The sequence below is a fragment of the Peromyscus eremicus genome, chromosome 4, assembly GCF_949786415.1.
Source record: "Peromyscus eremicus chromosome 4, PerEre_H2_v1, whole genome shotgun sequence".
NCBI classification, from domain to species: Eukaryota; Metazoa; Chordata; class Mammalia; order Rodentia; family Cricetidae; genus Peromyscus; species Peromyscus eremicus.
In genome coordinates, this window is record NC_081419.1 from 17,574,044 (window position 1) to 17,592,908 (window position 18,865).

The following is an 18,865-nucleotide window of genomic DNA, read 5'->3' on the forward strand; positions in this document are numbered from 1 at the left end:
GACGTTACATCTCTTCTGGTTTAATAGCAAATGCAGAACCAAGAGAAGGAAAGTACTGACTTTAGATTTTGCAGCTTCAAATCTAGTTTGTTTATGAATAACTAACCACCCACTAACTGCCTCTCTGCCACAAGGGTTAAGAGGAAAGTTGTGACTATGGGACTGTTAAGTGACACAGTGCAGTAGAATTATGGTGAAATTACTACTCGAAGCCACCATTTCTATGCCGCAGAACTTGTAGCTGTATCTTCCACCCAGTGCCTTTGTCTCTATGCTCTGACATAGCCATTTACTGCTCATTCCTCCCCTGCTGCCTAATCGACTGAATTCATACATGGAAACTGTATGTTCACATTAGAAATGATTCATCCTCAGGACTGGCCATCGCAAAGACAATGGATTAAATGGAACTAAATGACATTGATTAATATATAACTCATTTGCCTGCATTTAGAATGACTTGGCATAATGATACAACTAAGTACAGGGAAGAAAAACATTACTTGCACATAAAAAGCAAGGTGACAGAGCTAAGATCATCTGGCTAATTGCTTAATAATTCTTAAACTGCCAAGGTTACATAAATGCTTCGGGAACCTAAAATTGTTCTGGTCGTTTCCTTAATTGTTCCCTTTATTCATCTTTGTAGATTTAGTCTATGCCCAAACTAATATCTGAAAATGAAGCACTGTTCAAGCCCCATGGGACAAATATCATGCTCCATTATCCCTAACACTGATCCCCAGTGATGTGCCAGCTGCCCGCTCACCACTTTTCTTAGCCACTTTGCTGGGGTCTGCAAGCTTTGCTTGCAAACTCCCTTTGGAGGAAGCCAGGCAGCCCAGAGAGCTGGGCTCCGATCTGGTCAGTGCTGGGCAGTGAGCGCTTGGTACTTGCCAGTGTCACAGTGCCATTTGCTGCTGATGCATCTTCCACTCTTGCATACGAACTGAGTTAGCGGCTCGCACGTCGGGAATTCTGTGAAGGATATAAGAGAGCCACTGAGAAATGTTTTATGGACTGTGCTTGGTTTGATTTGTATCCATTTTACTACTGTGATCGGAACTCTTGTCCTTTACAAAGGCAGAGCAGACAGGAGAAGAACAAACACAGTGATTGCAAGTTCTTAAAGACATGAGGTGACCACACTTCAGTGTCTGAAAGGAGGGACAGCCAGCCACCACAAGCCTAGGAGAATCATCAGATGAAGTGCCATTAGGATTTCTCATAGTTTCTGAAAGACATGTTCAGGGCCAACCTTGTCTTGGTGAATGATAGCAACCAGGGCTCTGCTGTGCTGCCACAAAATATTGCTTCTGTATATCCAGCGTGCTGGGCTTTTCTGAATACACAGAGCCGCACAGGGCTGTCAAGGGTAGCACTGACCTCTGAGGGATGCCAACAGTGTAAGGTGAAATTAATTTATCAACTAATGAAGTCAGTGCAGTTGCTACCATATGTTTACAAAGACTTTGACACTATCAATTCTAGTCTAACAAGGTGACCAAAACCCCTGAAAAATAATTCAGGTTTTTAAAATGAAGCTAAATCTGTTAAATGTTAAATTAAAACCATTTAAATCAAAAGATCTCCTTTCTTATCCCTTACATAATAATAATAAATAGTAATAATGATAAAAGGCAAATGAAATATAAAATACAATTAGCCATTTTAACATTCCAGTAATTCCAGAAGTTAGTACTAACATAATAAGAATGGATAATAATGAAAATTAAAAAAATAGTAACCAGAGAAAGATTAATGTACTGAGGAGTACAGACAAAAATTTGAACTGAGTGTTTTGCAGGGAAAAACAGTACTGTACCTGTTTATAGATGGTGGAAATTATTCACCTAAAGATTGGTGGATTTCTCAAAATTAGGCCTGTTATCTCAAGAAAACTTGAGTAGAGTCATATTAATGTTTTCTCTTTAAAACAGCTTACTTAGAGTCTTAGAATATTTGACAGAGAAAAACTACAAATGTTATCAGTTTTCTGTGGACTTTTAAAGAGATGTCTAAAATAAATGGTGGTTGAGCATGTTACACTTAGGGTGGCAAAACCATTTTATTTTATTTTATTTTTATCTAGCTAAATGTTTATATATCTAGTAATTACCTACCTATCTACTTGTAATTTTGAGTTTGAAATTTTGAGTACTGCTTAATTTGGAGAAAAATTATAAAAACAAGCAAACCTACTATATTTATCAGCTCTAAAAGTTGAGAATCACTGATAATCGCAATTACTTTGGCCCTAAGGTATCTATGGCTCAGAAAAGTCCAATGTGCCCATGATCACCAATGTCTCCCAACATTGGAATTCTCTTCCTTAAAGCTGGTTCCAACATATTTTAGTAGTAATTTTCTATATCATTTCAATTTTTATCCTTAACTTATTCAAATTGGTATTTTATTTTCTTTATATTACAAATTGCTTCCATACGCAAATGAATACACTTCTGATTTTTACCAGACATGAGTTCTCAAATATTTCCATTATTTTAGTATTTGGTTCCCAATTTCTTTTATAATTCCATCATTGGCTAAGGCAGGAACAGGATGCTTCCTGGGGCTCACGCATAGAAATCCTAGCATAAAGGAATTTTTGTCATCCCAGCCCTAAGTGAGACTAAGATTAGAAGTTTCCTGGGCTTGCTGGTCAGCTGGCCTCATCTATTTGTTGAATTCCAGAACTGTGAGGAACCTGTCTCCAAAAAATGAAGATCTAAGTTGTCTTTAGTTAAACGCACGCACACACACACACACACACACACACACACAGAGAGAGAGAGAGAGAGAGAGAGAGAGAGAGAGAGCGCACTCACTTCATACATACATACATGTACACATTTGTCACCACAAAAGTACCCACATGTGCATGCTCAACGAGAGAAACGGGGGGGGGAGAGAAAGAGAGAGAGAGAGAGAGAGAGACAGAGAGACAGAGAGACAGAGAGGGAGGGAGAGAGAGAGAGAGAGAGAGAGAGAGAGAGAGAGAGAGAGAATGCTTGTCATAAAACCAGAAACACACGGACATGAATATGATTCAAAGAATATGGTGAAAAAGAGATTTCAGCAGAAAAAAAAAGGAGGTAAATATGATTCAAAGCTAACTCTGGAAGTCAGACCTGCTGACATAGGCCAACAGCCCAAATACTTAAATGTTGTGGTAGGGGAATCAGGAAGTCAAAGCCAGCCAAGGATGGGAGGGAAGACCTTGCCTCAAAAAAATGAGAAATAAATGAATAAATCTAAAATTGAATCAACCTTCAGTTTCTTAGAAAATCCATACACCTTCTGCTCACATAGCACATAACATGAACACACACACACACAATATGTATATTGTTTCATGATGGCCTCAAATTCATGATCCCTCTGCCCAGCCCCCTGAGGGCTGTGACTACAGTGTGTTTCCCTTTCCTACTTTCATATTAACATTAATTTAACACTTGAAATGAGTATCTAAATCATCGAGTTCACCTTTGTTTATGTGTTTTGCTAGAATATTTTTATGCATTTTTATGTTTGAAAAAGAATTAAGTATAATAAATATGCCTTTCTTGACTTCGTGATGTAAATACAGCATCCTGAAGGCTAGTAAGCAGTAAAACTTAAAAAGTTTGACACATAAGCAAATCCTGATGTCATTCCTATATCACAGAACATAGAGGCTAGCATAAGTGGAAGAAGTACCATGTTAAATCTTAAAATTATTTTAACTTCCTCATATCATTCCTACATCACAGAACATAGAGGCTATCATAAGTGGAAGAACTACCATGTTAAATCTTAAAATTATTTTAACTTCTACCCACATGTGCATGCTCAATGAGAGAGAGATATGTGTCTAGTGTTGAGTCCATTTTAGGAGGAATAAATGAAATATAGTGGCTTTCATTTGGCAGAGGGTAGAAAAACACATATCCTTAATTTCTTTCTATCTTACCACTAGTGCCCAACAGAGACAGAAATGGTGTCATTTTACAGTACACACCTTACCCTAAAACACGAATTACAGCTAAAGCTTCTTGAATTTAATATTTCCCTCTTTCACATTAGTTTTAACACTTGAAATTAGTATCTAAATATTCTAGTTCACTTTTGTATTACATTTTATTAAAATATTGTTATGAATTTTTATTTTTGACAAATAAATAAACATGGCTTTCTTGACTTCATATAAATATACTTTGACTTTAAATCTTTTAATGCAAATTGTAGGACATTTAGAAACATTGAATGATTAATTCTGTAAAAGACAGAAAGTACAAACCAAAATGACTCACATTTTATCCTGTTCCAATTACAGTGAGGAAAAGAAAACTGTATTTTATCTTGATGACTACTTTAACTATGTAAAACAGTTTATGGATCAATGGGCTGCTAATTTTTTTTTATTGTTCCAGGTAGTTTGCTCAATTTGTATACTTTATCTTTTTCTTAAATTTTACTAGCGTGTTATATGAATGCCATTCTGAAAAACAGCTACAATTTCTCTTTCAGTGAGCTTCTATTTGTCTAGTGCATACAGTTTAGGAGTGGTTCCCAAGGACATCATTTTCAGATGCGGTTTTGTTTATTTTCTGCCTCTTACCTAGGTATCTCCTTCCTTCCTTCCCTCTAAAAAAATCTAGCGAAGTAATTTTTGTTGAAGTCTCAAAATCCTGTAGCCCATAGTCTAAATGATGGAGCAGACCTTTATGACCAAGCCTGTGGGAGTACACAGATATTCGTGTGAAATTAGATGATAAAGTAATAATATCACGAGAATCCAGGTTTAGAAAAGTAATGCCTTAAGTTAAGGAGACTGCAATTGTTCCACCTTTACTGTTAATTTGGCAACTAGAGGGCTAAAATTGTCATTTCTGAATCCTGAGACTTAAATAATACACCTCACCTTAGGATACTTCAGAAGAGCAGCAAGGGCAGAGGAAATTTGGAATTAATGTGAATGACATCAAAACACTTTAGTTTTTCATTATACTGCCACAATCATTACCAAGAATGTTTAATGATACCACAGCAGAGGAAGATTTGGGCAAGATCAAATATTAACATTCTTCATTCTGTCTTTTGTTTGAAATCTGAGTTTTACCTGCTATAATGTATATAATTATCTGTTGGTACGAAAAGTGAAATGGTGCTTCTGAAAGTTACTCATGTTGGATTGTAACTACCGAAGACACTTTTCAGATATCGCTGCTAACTGTGGCTCCCAAGGACCAGGACTCAAATCAAACAGATTACTTATTTTTATTGCTTTTACTTCACTTTGACATCAGTCTTGTTATCTCAGTATTCCTCTTCGTTAGATTGCTCCGGTTAGCTATGTATTTGTGATGTCTATAAAATGATTTGGTGATGCAGAGCAGTTGTTACATGGGTGGCCTTTGTACTTTGTAGCATGAACTGCTTTTTACTTAGAGGCCAATTGCTATTTGGTACTGTTTAATGTAGATTAAATAAATGACTTAAATAAAATGAGAATAGTTAATACATATGTGAAATTCAGTTTTCTAGAAGACAGACATAATAGATACATTTTAAAGTTATACACATATTTAAATATTTAGAGCTAACATAGTTACCACATGATACATTTTTAATTTGATTTATTCCATAGGTCAGATTTTAAAATATCCAATGATATAAACACATTGTAGTATAAGTGTAGTGCAATATTTTATGTTTCCTATTACTTTTCTTTTTATTTTCTATCTTTCTTCCTTTTTTGGGTAGTGGGAGTGATAAGGGCATAAGTGTAACTCTTTTCATAAACACTACAAGTTTTGTACAAAGATAATCCTGGATTGAGATCCTGGCCTTATGAGTAATTAATGGGTGGCCTTATGTGCTTACTTAATGTCTCTGACCCAAGATTATTAATGTGTACAGTAAACAGGAAATACTGCAAAAGTCCATTTATTCAAGATTTTTATTTAGAGCTTTATTACATATAGAGTTCTGGGTTATAGACATAGATTGTGAAGAATGAATGAATGAATCAATGAATGAATCAATGAATGAATACCCTAGGCACAGGAAACAAAAGCTGCAGGAAATCTAGTTGGAAAAATATTTGGAAAGTGATTAAACACATGACTTCAAAATTATCAAATAATTGGTAGCATAAAGGTGGTGCAGATGATATGCTAGACTGGGACACTTCAGTATTATACCAGGTTCAGAAGCATTCTCATTCAGTCCAAACAGTGCTGGGCAGTGACAGTCTGCAGGGGAAGCAGCAGACACTGCCTTTGGGCTGCCAGAGGGCTTTTCAGATACAAGTATTTAAGAAGTTATATGAGATACAAAGCGGTTCATTAGAAGGTGAGCTTCAGATGATTTTGTTCAGCTGTAGGCTAACAGGAGTCCTGAGTGCATTTCAGGTGCCCTACTCTACGTTCTGGTTGATCTGCAGGCCGAGCATACGACATGCACTTCTGGGTTACAGTGTTTTCAAATCAGAATACAGTTGTCAGAATGTGCCTATCAAAAGCTAAGGACAATCTGTGTTCCTGCGAAACACAGAAACTTTGAGTCACTTTGGGTAGTTTTAACATTCTTCTGAAAGAAGTGACATAAAGGTAATGTGAGTGAAATATTCATGTTAAAACAGGTCAACAGGAGGGAAGGCATTGTAACATTCTAGATCAAACAAGACTCAGATCTCAGAAGAAACTAAAGTGAAAGTACATAAATACTTGGAGAAAGTGAAAGAATTTCAACGGGGGGCGGGAAATTCTACATGTGGTGGAATAGGCTTTAGAGAGTAATCAGTGTTTACAAGGCAGAAAGCTAGAAGTAAAAGAAGGTACATGGGAGTGTGTAAAAGACAAAACGAACAAAAGTTCAGGAAAAACAGTAAGTTATTCTAGCAGTAGAACAGCCACAAAATAAATAAATAGCAGATACTTTAATGTGTTTCCTAAAGTGTAAAACGTAGAAGAGAGTGGAAAGGGTGCTCAAAAATTAATGAGTGAACTGTGTATTTGTTTGATGCTTGCACATATGAAATTATATTTTGTCTATAAATGGAGAAGTTTGAATATCAATGTCAATATAGAATAGGACACAATACTTTAATTCCGCTTAAGATGTGGATAACGGCCGAGCGGTGGTGGTGCATGCCTTTAATCCCAGCACTCGGGAGGCAGAGCCAGGCGGATCTCCGTGAGTTTGAGGCCAGCCTGGGCTACCAAGTGAGTTCCTGGAAAGGCGCAAAGCTACATAGAGAAACCCTGTCTCGAAAAACCAAAAAAAAAAAAAAAAAAAAAAAAAAAAAAAAATGTGGATAACAGTAAGAACCTAGTATGTTGAAGGTGTAACCCTAGCTTATTATTAGTATTGCCCCCTAGCGTAAACAATGTCAGCTTAGAAAACTAGACTGTGAGTGAAGAAATAAAAAGGTCTCTCCAGGAAATTAATAACCATCTAATTATTTCACAATCCTACTTTACAACTTGAAAAAAATTCCCATGTGAAAAAATTAGGTAAAAGTTAATCTAAGGCTTTTAATAAAATTTTAATAAAATGTATCAGAGAGCTCACAGAATATAAGGCTATACACAGCCACATAGGAACACCACAAAGGTGCAAAAATAATACCAAACTATACATGTTCTCAAAATTCAAAATTCAAAAACAATAACTTTTATAAAAGTATAGAAAAGGTAACGAACATTTTGGTCAGTAAAGTTCAACAGACTTAACAAAAAACAGATCTTTAAACATTAACTATGTTTGTAAAGATTACTAATTGAAATCAGATAAATAATATAAGAAATTCAGATCGTATTTATTTAAATGGTTAAGATAAAAATAAATACTCTAAGAAATAAAGGCAGCCGGGGAGGTGGTGGCACACGCCTTTAATCCCAGCCCTTGAGAAGCAGAGGTAGGGGGATCTCTTTGAGTTCAAGGCCAGCCTGATCTACAGAGTAAGTTCCAGGACAGGCTTCAAAGCTATACAGAGAAACCCTGTCTCGAAAAATCAAAACTCCAACCACCCCCCCAAAGAAAAAAAAGGGTAACATGAAAAGAAAACAATTAGGATATTTAAAAATAAAAATAAACTTTTGAAAATACAAGTTGAAAGAATGAGCTAAATTAGATTTTAGTATATTGAAAGGTTGGATTATATTTTGAAAGTAGCTTTTTCATACATTTAAGGCTTTTTCACACCTTCTCAGTTTTAGTTAATTCACTTCCTATCCCCATCTATGCCTAAACCATTTGCTCTTAGTTTCCACCCCTCTTTTTTCATATTGAGAAATAATAGTTCAAGCAGAGCTACTTCAAATGAATAGACAATGCTGTAGTCTGATACATTTAAATAAAGAATAATACCTGAAGTTGGGAGGGAGTCATGTAGGAAGATATGGGGGATTGGCAAGAGGAAAATAGGGAGCTGGATAATATTTCAATGTATATGTGAAATAAATGCTGAAAGAATAAACTTTAAAAATGAGAGCCGGGCGGTGGTGGCACACGCCTTTAATCCCAGCACTGGGAGGCAGAGGCAGGCGGATCTTTGTGAGTTCAAGGCCAGCCTGGTCTACAGAGTGAGTTCCAGGAAAGGTGTAAAGCTACACAGAGAAACCCTGTCTCGAAAAACTAAAAAAAAAAAAAAAAGAGAGAGAGAGAGAATGATTGAATTGAACGAGCTAAAGAGATCAGCATATCTACACAGTGAAGAATAAAAAGAAAAAAAAGAGATAAAGTGTCGCGGCAATAAAACTGAAAGTTCCAAAACCATGGTAGAGAAAAATATGGAAAAAGTCATATCAAAATACTTCCTCCATGTATATATTAATTAAGATTCAGGAAGAACAATAGTCAGCTCACAGACGAAACCCAGCAGAAAGGCAAGAATAGCAAAAATCAATTCATGAATTGGATTTGACTTGGAAAGATTTCACAGTATTAAATCAGAAGAAACAAATCTACTTCCTCCAGTAAAGGGGTGTGAGCTTTTAGAAAGTAATTCACTCCCTTTCTCAAAGCAAATGGAGAGTTGAAGAGAGGTAAAGGAGACAGAAAAACAAACAAACAAACAAACAAACAAAAACAAAAACAAAAACAAACAAAAAAAAAAACAGGAAAACCAAGAAATGCCTGAGACTGAATGCAAGAAGAAAGTATCAGGACAGTGGTATGGGAGCTGCTTAGATATGCTAATAACGGTGTTTTGCCCGTCTAAGGAAAACAAAATCCCTGAAAAGCTTGGAGAACAATTATGTTGGAGGAGTTTGGGGGGAAATAAATGTAAAAATTTGAAGTCCTAGGTAAATGGATGGAACAGAACATGAATGTATAAAGTCATATACATTTTCTGTGAAATGTAAGAACTGCAGTGAATCAGTGTGCCAACTGTAAGCAAAGCTTAGCTTTGTTGATGGCAACTTCTGCATATGAGTGAATATTGATGCATCAAAACTTGGGACATGAAAACTGAAATCTTAGGGCCTGTTCATGTGTTGTTATTACTACTACTATCAACGTTTATTACTATTATTATTATTATTATTGTTTATTAACATTTCAGTGAAATAAACATTGTCAAACCTAAAGAATGAGATCATAAAGAATGAGATCATATCTGAAAGTAGCACCTCTTCCTGGAAGCAACAATGATTGGTATTAAAACAAATCCATGCTCAATTCAACTCTAAAGCCAGTAAACAATATAGTCATATTTGTAATTCTAAGAAATTAGTTTCAGTAAAGTTTTAAAAAATCAATAAAATGTGACAGATAAATGATTATTATCTCATATACATTCATATTAAAGCAAAAATGTATGAGGATTGATTATCTCATATAAATTAATTTTGTCATGTGGTGTAAGGCTATATTTCTGGAAATTTTCATCTTTGGTGAGCCACACACGCGCGCGCGTGTGTGTGTGTGTGTGTGTGTGCATATATCACATTCTCCAAGAGAAAAAGAGTGAAAACTTTTTTATTGTGAGATAACATCCTTTGAAATTAAATAACAATTAAAATTAATAAGTTGTACAACATTAGGTCATATTATTTTCTCATACTAATCCTAACACAGCAACAATTCATTGTAGCTGTGTGTAGGCAGAAGAAATCCATTACCCAGCATGCTTTGTTATGAGTTTCATTGTTGCTAATCTAAAAATTTGGGGCTTTTTAGAGCAAAGAGACTTTAGAGCACATAGGGACCTTTTTAGAGAAAATGGACTTCAGAGCACATAAGGGCTTCTTGGAGCAAAGGGTGTGAGAAGGGACTCCTGGATCTGTGATCTATGGTTTATTAGGAAGCTCAGATCACAATTCTGCTCTTACTCTGTTCAGGTGTTTCCATTTCTTTCCATACACAGGGAAAGCAAGCAAGCCAGGCACGGCTGCACATACTTGAAATACCATTTACATGGCAGCCCAACGTAGGGACGTTCACAGCCAGACTAGAAGCAGTGTTCCCAAGTCTGAGGGGATGGATGACCCAGTGAGAGTAAGGTACTTAGAAGAAGGAGTGAATGACACATCTAAGAGACCATTCTTCACTTCACAAAACAGGTAACTGCTTTCTTTACAGTGCCAGTACTGAGCCCAGACACAGTTATGATTATAAAATGTATTCTGTTCCTGTTTGAGTTGAGGTGTGTTAAGGATTGAACCCTGAGCCTCATACACTTACTTTCTAGACCTTCATCTTCAGCTTTGTACATGGCTTCACAGGTCTCACTCTTATCCATTCTAGCTCTAGAACTTTCCCTTCACATAGAAAATCAACATAAAAGTTCCCAAGAAGCTATTATGGATCCTCACACTATCCAAATCTGGCTGCAAATTAGTTCGCACAAGTGTGCATGAGAATGATTAAAGCTGGTTTGCTAAGAAAAATAGTTCCATGGAAGCTGGAGAGGTGGTTCAGTGGTTAAGGGCACAAGCTTTTCTTATGAAGGAACTGAGTTTTGCCAGAATCACACCAAGTGGCTCACACCTGCCTGTAACTCCAGCTCCAATGCCTGTAATCCAATGCCTCTAGTCTCCTTGGGGCCTGCATTCACATGTACCCACATGCGGATACATGTACACACATACACAATTAAAAATAATAAAACCTTATATTTTTAGGGGTCCAATCTACAGGAAGGCAGTAGTGTTAACCCCCATCATGCATGATGGCTTGCTCAAGACAACTGGGTGAACAATTATAGAACACAGCACTTTTCCTTATTTGTAAAGTTTCATTACAAAAGATAGACATCAATTAGAACTTCAAACCTGCACTGTACCCAATCTGTGACAATTGAGGTATGAAATGATAGATATACATCGCCACTGCAATATTCATAGATAGACCATCAACTCAATCATTCTGAAAAATTTTATGTAAATATATTATGGATCAATGCTTGTGAAAGGGTTCAAACTCTGGGTGTTGACCACTATTGGGCAGACTTAGGTACATAAGGCATTCATTAATTCAATTGTTTGTTATATTTTTTGAGATAGAGCCTCTCTTGAGTCCACAGTGGTTGGAAGTTACTATGTAGACCAGGATGACCTGGAATTGGCAGTTATCTTCCCAGCTATTCCTCCCAAGCACTGGGATAAGGAATGTACCACTTCACTTAGCATGCACAGTGGGGCCTGGCAAGCACTTGAAGAGGTCATTTTAAATTGACTTAGGGAAAAACATTAGTGTAGATATTAACCTAGTAATGGAATCAGAGAACAGAAGAAAGAATAGTGCTATTAACTAGCCTACAATAGAGGTGTGACAGTTTCCCTAAATACTAGATTTGATGTTGGAAGTGCATGTATTTCCTGTTCAGTCCTCATGAGAACAACAAGTAAGGTTTTGTAAATGAGTGTGAGTGAGTGTGTGTGTGTGTGTGTGTGTGTGTGTGTGTGTGTGAAAGAGAAAGAGAGAGAGAACACATGCACACAGTGTACCTGTACCTGTGTGTGCATGTCTGAATTCCAGAGAAGATATACACATGTGCTGCTCCATTACTCTGCTGTACTCCTTTGAAATAGAGTTTGTCACCGCGCCTGCAGCTGGGCAGGCAGCCACCATGTCCCAGTGATCTTCCTATCTCCACCCTCCACAGCTCTGGGATTACATGTATATGTGGCTGAAGGTGCAGGAATACTATCTCAGGTCTTCATGCTTGTCCAGAAAGTGATCCTATCCATTCAGCCATCTCCTCAGCCCAGGTTATTTTTTATTATTTTTCTTTATATAGAAAAGTAAATATATTTCAAAGAAATTAGTTTTCTTCAAAGTTATCCTTATGATAGCAAAATACAAATAAGAATGCATAAAATGTGAAATAAAATTAATAAGATAGATCAATATATTCCTGTTCATCTGTTCATCAGTCTGCCTACCCATTAGAAGATATTTATATGTACCAAATAAAAGTGCATATATTTCTTGTATTCATAAAGGAATTTCATAAAACTACTATTCTCTAGTGAAGAAATAAGTCACAATAGATTCCAAAAAAAAGAATAATTACAGACTTTACTTCATATCACAATTAAATAACATCTTTATCTGAACAGAAGAAAATCATAAATGATTGATATGTATTCTTGAATCTACAAATAATTTGAAATAAATTTATGAAGCTTATCATTAACAAATACAACACTAATTAACTTTTGCAGTTACATGCAATTTGAAATACCTGTTTGAAATGTTCGGTGTTCCACACATTCCCTTTCTTGTTTTATTAATAGGGTTTTATCATTGATTTTTGAAATACCCAGATATAACCAGTTTTACATTAGTATGACAATGTAATGTTACTTTCTATAAATGTGTATAATATGTTCTATGCTTGTATTTTATTTGGAACTTTAAAACTTTGGGTTACATAGATATTCTAGTGAGGAAGAAATGAAGAGAAATGCATAACTTTAAAACTTAATAGTTAATCTATTTTTATAGCTTATTTCAAATTTTTATAATTTTTATTTTAAAAATTGGAAGTACCAACATGAAAACTTGCCTGAGAGCTAAAGATGGCTGTCATTTTGATAGTAAAATGAGTAAGGTACAATGACTACCCCTTTCAGTTCACAACTGATCACATCAGATAGATGTGCATTTTCTACTTACTGAGGGTCCCCCTAGGTCTTTGTTCTAACCTCTCAGGGCAGAAACTTTGTCCTTTCACTTTCCCCAGGCACAGTGCTAGACTTAATATAATTTCAGCTCATATCCTAAGAAAGTAGTTCTGGGGAGGATACATTTATATCACAGGCCTTGTATGTATGTATTGCTCATGGAACATCATTGAAAGGGGGGAAGATTTTAAGAGTTAGAATGTTTCAAGCAATCTTCAGAGAAATAGTGTCTCCTAGAAATGGCTGTATAAGTAAGACTTAACAATGGTAATATCAATATACATGTTAACATGGAAAAAGGAAAATCTCATAAGACCATACTCCCTAGACAAAGAATTACTTGTAACTTATGACTCCATAGAGGGAGAGTTAGCCTCTCCCAGGAATATGTTCTATAACTGGTTATTTAGTACAAAATGGAAAGTCCTGAAACCACATGCACACAAACAACAAAAACAGACTGTGTAAGGTATATTTATATATTTGGGCATACATATACGTGTGTGTGTGTGTGTGTGTGTGTGTGTAGAAATAATAATCAGGAATAAAGAAACTGTTAATTTGGGAGTAAGGGTAGATGTGGAGTTGAAGGAGTTGGAGAGAAGGGCCTTGGGGTGCTGGAGGGAGGAATGGGAAGAGGGAAAGTGAAGCAATTATATTTTAATTAAAATAGTATGACAGAGAAACAAATAGGATGCATTTGGAACTGTGTAGAAATTAACATACAAGAAGACATTTCTAAAGAGAAGACTGTTTGAACACTTAATACCTTCTAAGGGAAAAATGGAACCCGATTAACATATAGGTATGTACCTGACAATCTGCATTGTTTTTGCACACTTAGAACCAAGTTTATTCATCATCTAAATTGTCGCAGTGTGCTTTTATTATTATATGTCTTATGCCAACTTGTAAGAGCAGATTTTTTTTTTTTTATGGAAGAAAAGGTTTATTTTGGTTTACAGTTGCAAAGCAGATACAGTCCATAAAGGCACTCAAGGCATGGCAACGGGAATTAAAAATGACAACAGAAGGAAGCCCCTGAGAGATCTTTATATGTTCAGAAATTCTATGGGCCAGTTATTACTTACACGCCAATTTGAAAACAAAACTTTTTAAATTTAAATGTAAACATATTTAAATGAAGGCAATAAACTTGAGATTCATAATTTTATAGCAAATTTACTGTCTTGATCGTGAATGAACTTTAGTCTATTGCACTGTTAAAGCAGAAATCCTACATATTATGATAGCTCTTCATATCTCTCCCTGATTTTACCATTCAGAGAGTGAGATTGGCATGTCAACAGTCACTATTATGGGGATAGAAATAGCTCCAAAGAAGCAAATACAGAGCTTCTTACAGCATGGAATGTCAAAATAGTAGCACATCATTGTTTAAAGTCTATAATAGGGATTGTGCCCTTAATCAAGGTATCCATGGGAGTATGACTTTACCCGGTGCTTCTTTGTACCTCATGCCTGGGACCCAAATCAATGCTAAACTAGAATGTCAGTTTTAATTTAAAACACACCTGGATTCAAGAGCTAGCCCAGTATGTATTGGCCTCATGTTCTCAAGTATGTGGCCAAAGGGTCTGCCACAGTTCTTCTAGGTGTGAAGTAAAGAAAGAATTGGACATCTACAGGTTGGCATGAAGATTCATTAAGAAACTATGCATTTTGAGCTGGCTTTTTGGAGCCCACTACCTATGGTTGGACATCTTGCACAGCCTTGATGGAGGGGGAGGGACTTGGACCTGTCTCTACTAAATGTACCAGACACTGTGGACTCCCCACTGGAGATCTTGTCTTGTTGGAGGAGGGAATGGGGGATGGGCTGCGGGGGAAGTCAGGAGGGGCTGGAGGAGGGAAGAGAAGGGGATCTGTGATTGGTATGTAAAATGAATAAAAAATTCCTTAAACTAAAAAGAGAAGGTATGCATCTACTAGTACTTACAGTCTCTGTGCTCCTCCACCTCCAGGACGGTAATTCACACAGATCCACGAGTACAAAACAAAGTAATTACATTTGCAACTTTGTCAACAACAAATCCTTTCTCAAAAACAAACCTTTTTAAAAACTGGAAATCTAGTGATATGTGACTGAGAGGGATACCATCAATAAAATTTTTTTGGCAGTCAGACTTCTATGATTCTACAGAAATTCACAATTGATATTTACTACTTAATCTCAGTCTAGATTTTTTTTTGTTTGTTTTTTTGTTTTGTTTTTTGAGACAGGGTTTCTCTGTGTAGCTTTGCGCCTTTCCTGGAGACCAGGCAGGCCTCGAACTCACAGAGATCCGCCTGCCTCTGCCTCCCGAGTGCTGGGACTAAAGGCATGCGCCACCACCACCCGGCCTCAGTCTAGATTATTTATTTCTCTCAGAATGTGTCCTATACATATTAACAAGAAACATAGCCTTGTAGTTTACTCCAAATGTCAATCAAAACACAATTTTGTTTTGTTAAGTTTATTCATAATAGCTCCAAGATTAACAGTGAACAAAAGAGCGTCGACCTAGCCTTCTAATAGCTACCTATCTTTGATGTCTGATTCTATTTATTTCAGCAGAGGATATTGTAACTACTTCATGAATAAGATCTATTCAGGAGCACTCACTGAAAGACATGTTCAAAAACTGCAATGAAAGTAACATATTTGTCTCCTCACATAGAGCTAGCGTGTAAGGGAAACATCACACCAGTCCACTGTATCCAGCACGATGTCTGCTGAAGCCCAACCATTCTCAACTTACCACAGGATGCCACTTCATCTGTCTGGTCACCACAATCATCCTCTCTGTCACACAACCAGGCTCTGGGAATGCAGCGCCCATTTCCACAAGAAAACTGGTCAGCCTGGCAGGTTCTGGCTGTAAAGATCAATTTATATAAGAAAGAATCAATTACCAGCCTCCTTTTCAATAATTCTAACATGCTAAATAAACTCAGTGAAGGCTTTAGTCAATTTTATATAATTGTGTCTTTTTTTTAAGATACGGATAAAGAAGCATATGCCAAGGTGTGGGCTTTGGTTTATTTGATGAAGAAGCCTGGGATGTGAAGGAGATAAATAATTTCCCCTTGTAATTGTCCATATTGCTTCAGTGGTTACAGCCAAGTGTTTTCCCTGTGTGTTTTAGGAGGAATTTAACAAGGGCTCTTGTTTTCCTTTTCTTTCTCCCTACCATTTTCCTTTCCTTATTGTCTTTAGCTTTCTTCCCTTTTTTCTCCTTGGAGTCTTTTTACCTTTCCCTCCCTGCTTCCCTCTCTCCCAATTGTATTCCATTCTCTCATGTTTTTAAATGAAAACATCATTAGATGATTTATCTCCATTTAATTCCAATTTAGCTATGATCATAATATATTAAATTCATGCAAACCATTGTTCTTTAACTTTATGTTCTTGTTATTACAGTCTCTCCTATCAGGCACTCCCTTGAGTCTAGTAAAGCTTTCTTAATGGGTTGGTCTGATTAGAGAGAAAATAAATAGAATAAATTGCTCAGACTAATTCAAATGGTGGGTGACATACCATTGTGACGGCAGGGGCACCTGCATGTGCCTCTCATTATAGCAGTGAAGTTGCAGGAACTGCTGTAGTCATTGACTCAAGAATTTTCTACATAATTATTGAAAGATATTAAGACTAGAACATGCTTAAATTCACTATCCCTTCTAATCATGGGTGAAAGTATTTTCTTTTTCGTCCAGGGAAATTTAACTGATTTCTGATGAGAAAGATATTTTGTTCCATAAGTCTCTAAGTTCAGGCTTCTGGACATAACCAAACTGACAGAATTAGCACTTCAAATCAAGGGACTCACTGAAAGACAACACAATGTTTTCTTTTTCAGTCCTCCTCTGCATCAGGTGTAATTAGCTTGCAGGTGATGTTAGATGAATGGCCCCAAAGGACTCGAATTTTATGGTAAGTAGTGCCCTAAAGAGGAACTTATCAGTGCCTTTTGCAGAATGATTTTTCTAGTAGTTGAATCAGAGATTCCCCCTCATAGTGTAAGTGTTCCTGCTCATCATTTTTACTATATAGCAGAATGAAACACAAAAAGCATGAGCAGTGTATGAGGAGACCGTTCAAACCAAATAGTCATGAACATCCCCTTTGTTTCATCTGAATCAAAGCATTCCATTTAGACAACACATCCTTGTAAACTGCAGTATTGGGAGGAGGAAGCCGGAAGATGGTGAGTTCAAGGCTAGCCTCGGTTACATTAAAAAAAACCCAAGGCCTGGGCATGTACCTTAGTGGTACAGCATTTGGACACCATGTGCAAGCCTTTGGGTCTTATTTTTAGCACTATAAGAGAGGGGGAAAGCCCTTTTTAGTTTATCTTATAAAAAGTCTGATTTTAACACATTGGTTATTTTAATGTAATTATACCTGCTTATGTGGATTTAATCAAAATTGTTGGAAGATGTGAGAAGAGCATTCTCCAATGCAATTAGAGTTCACTGCTGGGGGTAAATGTTGGCTTAAGACTGACTAGGTATAACTATAGTATTATTATTATTACTTACAGGAAAGTGAATTTCAAATCTAAGCACCATTCACCTTGGCCTCTGAAATTATCTTAGAATTAGATAAAATGAATCTGGGTTTTTGAGGGTTAACAGCTGCTCTATGTGGCTGTGTTTGCTCCTTTGTGAACATGCATATGCTATTACTCTTCTGGGTGCCTGCTCTAACTGGCTCCTAGTATTTACACCACCCCTGCTCCAGCCCTATAAGCTGCCAGTTGGCACTTTGCTCCTATGGAAATATTTCTAACACAAAGAGGTCTACCAAATATATGCTTGTCTCTGTTGTACAGCTACATCCATTTATTTCTCTATACTTGGTACAGAAATTTGCTTTCTATTATTTAAAAACTGTATTATAGACTCATCTTATGGACCATTTGTCTCTCCCACATGTTGACCTTCCCCTCACAGACTTAATTCCTTATTTCTTTTTACCTACAGGAATATTTCAAAAACTACACATGAATTTTTAAGTGATATTTAGAATTACTTTTCAGGTTATATTTCTTATAAATGATAATGTTTATATTTTCAATTTTTTTGTAGGAGATATTTTGAAAGTCATTCCTTTTGACACTTGAGTATGAGCTCAATCATTTTAACTCTGGATGTAAAATATACAAATCTATCGAGTATCCTACTCATTTTAAATTGAGTTGTTTAGGAGCCTTTTTTTATTCCTAGCTCTCAGGTGAAGAGCTTTTTCCCCAGGTTTTCCTATGCACAGGTATTAACTAGAGTGGGAAAATAGATATTGCAGAGTTAAACATGCATACATTTTGGATCTTATTGAGTTTAACAAATTCCTTTCAGTACTGGCTGGTTTTGTGTGTCAACATGATATAAGCTAGAGACATTAGAGAGGAAGAAACCTTAGTTGAGGAAATGCCTCCATGAGATCCAGCTCTAAGGCATTTTTAAAATTAGTGATCAATGGGGAGGGCCTAGCCCATTGTGCATAGTGCCATCCCTAGGATGGTGGTCAAGGTTCTATAAGAAAGCAGGCTGAGCAAGCCGTGTGGAACAAATCAGTAAGCAGCACTCCTCTATGGCCTCTGCATCAAGTCCTCCCTTCATTCCATTCCTGCTCAAGATCTAGTTCTGGCCTGCTCCAATGATAGACTATGATCTGGAAGTGTAAGCCAAGAAACCCTTTCCTCCTCAACTTGCTTTTTGTTTATGGTGTTTCATCGCAG

General features: G+C 36.5%; 2 protein-coding genes across 4 annotated transcripts in view; one reads left to right on the top strand and one right to left on the bottom strand.

Moving 5' to 3' along the window:
- The window catches only part of LOC131909083 (sperm motility kinase X-like), a 263,007-nt gene that overhangs the window by 205,384 nt on the left and 38,758 nt on the right, over positions 1-18,865 (top strand). The window lies entirely within an intron of this gene.
- LOC131907708 (low-density lipoprotein receptor-related protein 1B-like) overlaps positions 1-18,865 on the bottom strand; it is a 439,135-nt gene that overhangs the window by 58,857 nt on the left and 361,413 nt on the right. Inside the window, exons 4-5 of the mRNA XM_059258828.1 lie at positions 15,884-16,000; positions 898-978 (exon numbers count right to left, since the gene is read on the bottom strand). Of these exons, the coding sequence (XP_059114811.1) occupies positions 898-978; positions 15,884-16,000 (198 nt within the window). The remainder of the gene's footprint in view (positions 1-897; positions 979-15,883; positions 16,001-18,865) is intronic.